At 36.4% G+C, this 5,000-nt stretch overlaps 1 protein-coding gene across 4 annotated transcripts in view; it reads right to left on the bottom strand.

The window, feature by feature from the left end:
* Positions 1-2,951: 2,951 nt before the first annotated feature.
* LOC137987725 (uncharacterized) overlaps positions 2,952-5,000 on the bottom strand; it is a 31,796-nt gene continuing 29,747 nt past the window's right edge. For all 4 annotated transcript variants that reach the window (XM_068833795.1, XM_068833796.1, XM_068833797.1 and 1 more), the window contains one exon: positions 2,952-4,346. In XM_068833795.1, coding sequence (XP_068689896.1) covers positions 4,060-4,346 — 287 coding nt within the window. In that variant the 3' untranslated portion in view covers positions 2,952-4,059. The remainder of the gene's footprint in view (positions 4,347-5,000) is intronic.

Genomic DNA, 5,000 nt, shown 5'->3' on the forward strand with positions numbered 1-5,000 from the left:
CGTGAAGTGCTAGATTTCTATCCCTTATGAACCATGTGAGCGTTAGCCCTACTGATGGAACTGGGCCCACACAAGGACAGAGAAAAACTCTGACCAGGGTGGGAATTGAACCCACGACCTTCGGGTTAGATCTCCGCCGCTTTTTCTCTATAAGTATAAGTGCTACACGGGCAACGTTTGTATAAACGTAACCTTTTCTTATCGTCGGTTTTACTTGTGCACAGTTGAACGGTTTATACGATACCTTCACACATTTCACTTATTGGTCGCGTAACCGCCATCTGAATGACCTCATTTCTGAATTTCTGAAATCCTTGGACAGAGGAATACCTTGTTTGAAGTTTCGGCCGTATTTGTTTATCGAAAACATATCAAACTTTCCAACTTTGGCGCGAAAGTTTGCTTGACGGTTGTAAAACTTCAAAATGTTTGGTTAACAAGCATGTCATGTTTGCGCCCAATTAGAACATGTTTTTCTGTCACATGTTCACGCCTAGATGAAAACGACGGTATTCAGCTTTGTCACAATCATGCAAACAGGGACTCCTATTTTTGACAGATTTGCCTGTTATGGTTATAACGTGAGCTACATCAATTATCAGTTGACATACAGTGATAGTTTTAGTGGTTTTCTAAATAGTACACTTCTCATAATTTCAGACTTTCCTTATGTTATATCAATGTTAGCTGCCTTTGATTCTTTGCTCATGGATAATTATCATGCATATATTTTAACACTTGCACTTTACACAGTAGATATATACTGTCTGCCTAATGGGAGGTGTAAAATTTTTGACTCTCATGGCAGAGATTTATTAGGTATGGGACCCATTTGCAACATGTACTTCAATTGAAATAGATTCAGTAATGAATTTTAATTTTATTTTTAATTTATTATTATTATTATTTTTTTTTTTTGCTGCATTTTTTTTTTCATTTAAATACAAAATGAAGTTACAAAGGACATGCAGGTACAAGAAAAAAACAACCTAGATAAAAACAAAAAGCACAAATAAGCAAAAAAATAAATAAATAAAGCGGAGCAATACAAAGCTGGTATTGGTACAGGCCAAGCTACAATATTTACCATCTATCGGCGCTGATTTAAGCCTTAAGAGGGTCTTATTTCAGGTTAAAAAAGAAAGCGTCAATCACGTCCTGTCCTGCGGGAATAGGGTCATACAGATAGCCGGTTGAATTACGGAAGTTTTTTAAAGCTCAATATACACTGTAAGAGGTTCCCATTTTTTCCTATAACCACCTTTTGTCCCCAGCTCGTACCTTGATTTCAGAAGAAGCAAATAATGCTCAAAGTGGGGTAAAGTTTCGTTTGTTTTGGCAACCAAAAGGGATATCGTGCTAGCAGTAAACAGTAGTTAATTTGGAGAGCATATTTCGAGGTGTCAGGCTTTAGTCCGAGAGCAGTAGTATTCAGTAGCGTGAAATTGTTCTGTATAATATTCATATTTTGTAGCCATCCATTACGCTTTTCCAAAGCTTAGAAGTTTTTTGACATGTCCAGAATAGGTGTATTAGTGTTTCAGGCGCGTTTTCACAAAAGGTGCAATTTTCATTTTCCTTCAGCTTAATTTTGAACAGAAAATTGTTAGTTGCCAGACGTCTGTGAAGAAATTTAAAATTAAATTCTATTAACTTTGTACGTGACTTTTGGTGCACCGCAATGCCAAAGATATGCCGAGCTCCAGTCGAGGTTTTCACTGCTCAAACAACTGCAGTCCATAAGCCATTTCTTTTGGCTATTCCTCGGCGCTTCACCTTTGTTTCTGACTAAGGATTTGTATATCAGTGCACTAACTTTTTTGGACTTTAAAAATTTTGTGCTAAGAGGTTCGTATTCTTGTTTATTGTCGTTCACTTGCTTGAGGCAGCTATTGCCAAGTGCCTTGACAGCTGATATAAGACCGTAAAAACGATGTGGAGCAGCATTCAGATCGTATTTTAACTGGAAATCTTTTAGAGAAAGGTAGCTATTGCACTCTGGTTTTTGCAAATGTTTTACTTTAGTAATGCCTTTTGAGCACCAGTCTTTAAAGAAGATTGGTTTGTTTTCTATTCTTATTAAGGAATTGTGTCATAGGTTTTGTTCTTGGAAATGCTCCAAAGACACTAATTGCTGTTCACAATTAACTTCCGCCCAGATTTCCAATATTTTTTCGAGAAACACGTCGGAGACTTTGATCGACTTTTTTGTATCTTTTGTATAGAGGTAACCAGTAAATACGTTTTTGCATCCGTGATTTTTCAAAGCTAGGTCGATAAAAACTTTCCATTTGCCGTTGTTCGTGGAATCCAAGTATTTTTTTATCCAAGTTGTTTTAAGCGATTTATTGAAAGAGACAAGGTCGATCATTTTAAGGCCTCCCTTGCCGTAGTCATTAATCAGAATTTTTCGTTTGATTTTGTCTCCCTTCCCGTTCCAAAGGAATTGATAGAACAATGTATTAATCTCGTTTATTGCATGATAATTGGAAGGCATAGGAGGTAACAAATAGACTAGTTGCGAGGCGGCTAAGGACTTGAGCACGGTGATTCGTCCCAACAAGGTTAGCCTACGGTACTTCCAGCAACTCAGAATTTTTCTTATCTTTTCAATCTTTTCATTATAGTTTAAGCATGCGGATATTTCAGGTTTGACTGACAATCACAACCCTAAGGTTTACACTTTACATTTCGGCAACTTAAAATCCCTTCCTGGCAAAACAAGCTGTTCATTGCCAATGCTGGAACCTATCCAAAGAGCTTCCGTTTTTTTATTATTTAGTCTGAGACCGGAGACTTTACTGAAGTCCTGTAGCAAATTAAGTGCTGAAGCAAGCGCTTCTCTTGAGCCATCCAAAATAAGCGTGGTATCGTCTGCATGTTGGCTAATTTTAATTTCGTTTAATTTCAGTAATGAATTTGGTACAACATTTTCAGAATATATGTGCACAAACATCTGTCACTTATGAGATTTTATTTTTGTTCACATTACTAAAATATAAAGCAACAGTGGAAACATTGTTCATTCATTGTATGTTCGAGACCAAAATTTTAGACCCTAGGAGCACTTAAATGATGTTTATCTTTGTTCTTGCAAAGAATGTTCTGCTGTTTCATTTTTATTCTATTTGTTTTTCCACCTCAAAAGTCCTGTAACTATTGCACCTCTCAAATAGTTGATAGTATCATTGAGAATGAAAGAGCAATTTATCAGAAATGTTACTCCAGCAAAATATGTTTTTATTTCTGATTTTCTAAAGAAATTAGACGTAGGCCGCTGGCCATGCAAAAGTTATTTATAGAGCAAGATGTCAGGGAAATTTATCTTGAATGTGGTTCCCAGTAAACAACAGCTTAAAACTGCCATTTTGGATAATAAGGAAAGCAGCACAGGCTTTTTGATCTGAATTTCTAGCTACTGCGTTAGTTGTGTATGCAAAGCAAAAGATGAGTTACCACGTTTTTGTATACAATGGTTGTGAACCAAAAAATGTAACAAAAGTATTTTCAAATGTAGATTCTTTTATTGAACTCTTTTGTTCTATTATTCAAAGTAAATTTAATTATTCTGAAACAAACTATAAGGTTGCATTTCTTAGATGTCTATGTAAATTATCAAATATAGAAAGGAAACAAATAATAAGAAAGCATAAATCTACTTCAGAAATTGCAGCAAACTGGCAGAAAGAGGAGAGAAATTTACAGCCCAATGGACCCAGAGAAAAACTAAGAACTTCCTTCATATTGTTTTGAAAAGTACAGGTCTATGGACCCATCGAAAAAAACACTCTTTCAAATAAAGATGAAAACTATACGTCAATGAACTCACACAATAAAGAGCAACTTCTCTAAAATAGATTCTTGTAACACCTCAGTATATACCTTGTTTTGTGGTGTACAATAAAGTTATTATTATTATTATTATTATTATTATTATTATTATTATTATTATTATTATTATTATTATTATTATTATTATTATTATTATTAAACTGTCAACAAAAGTACAAATAACCTGGCAGCACATGAGTATAGGCTACTTAGAGCCTCTTGTTGCTTTTAATGATCATAACAATACTCTTCAGCCAAGTTCTTTGCAAGTACAGTTCGATGACATAGTCCACGTTCTAGCGCTTCATAAGTGGCTTTGCCCCCAGAAGTATCTTTCCATAACAACAGTGCTTTATAGGCCTTATCAATAAGTTTGGGGTTCTCCTCGATAATGCCGTCAATTTGGGCTTCTGAAAATCCAAAAGATCGCAAAAGATTTTTCCATTTGGTTCCAAGTTCTGCAGCCAAATTAAGCAATTCTTTTTCTGATGGGCTTCCGGCTTTCCTCCGCATAGCTGAAACAAAATTAGAAACCATACAAAATATAATTTGCAAGAATATTAATTAAATCTTGCTGGTGAACGTACAACAGAGTGACTCATGTTGCTACAATGTGTATCCAGATAATCCACCTCTCAGACAGTTAAAGCCTCTCACTTCACTGCCAGTCTTGATAACCTAAAGCACTAATTTTAAGCACTTAGTATTAATTAAGCTATAGACCACACGTTTCTATGGTTTATAGGCTAACAAACCACGCGGGATGTTGGAAAAACACGAAACGAATCGTGGACTGGGACTGGGACCTAATGGCGTACACACGTGTCTCCATTAGGCTCCTTGGTTTTTTGCCTTTCTTAGCTTTGCCATGTTCGTTATCGTTCAGGGAAGTACGCCATCCTACACTTAAGGAACACAGTTTGCTACCTTTCTTATCCTCCGTGCTTTTCACGGTCAAAGAACAACGCTCTCATAGGATAAAGGCCCCAGTGTTGAGATCAACAAAGCATGGCGTACTTGTGCTACGACTACCAGAAACACCTTTCTTCACAAGAAGCTTGGGTCTTGAAGTCATTCTACTCTGCGCAGATGTGCACCCCCTCCCTGGTCCTCAAGAAAACTTTTCCTTTGGCCCGGTGGGAAAACCCAACAGAATTACATATTTGACC

The sequence above is a fragment of the Montipora foliosa genome, unplaced genomic scaffold, assembly GCF_036669935.1.
Source record: "Montipora foliosa isolate CH-2021 unplaced genomic scaffold, ASM3666993v2 scaffold_385, whole genome shotgun sequence".
NCBI classification, from domain to species: domain Eukaryota; kingdom Metazoa; phylum Cnidaria; class Anthozoa; order Scleractinia; family Acroporidae; genus Montipora; species Montipora foliosa.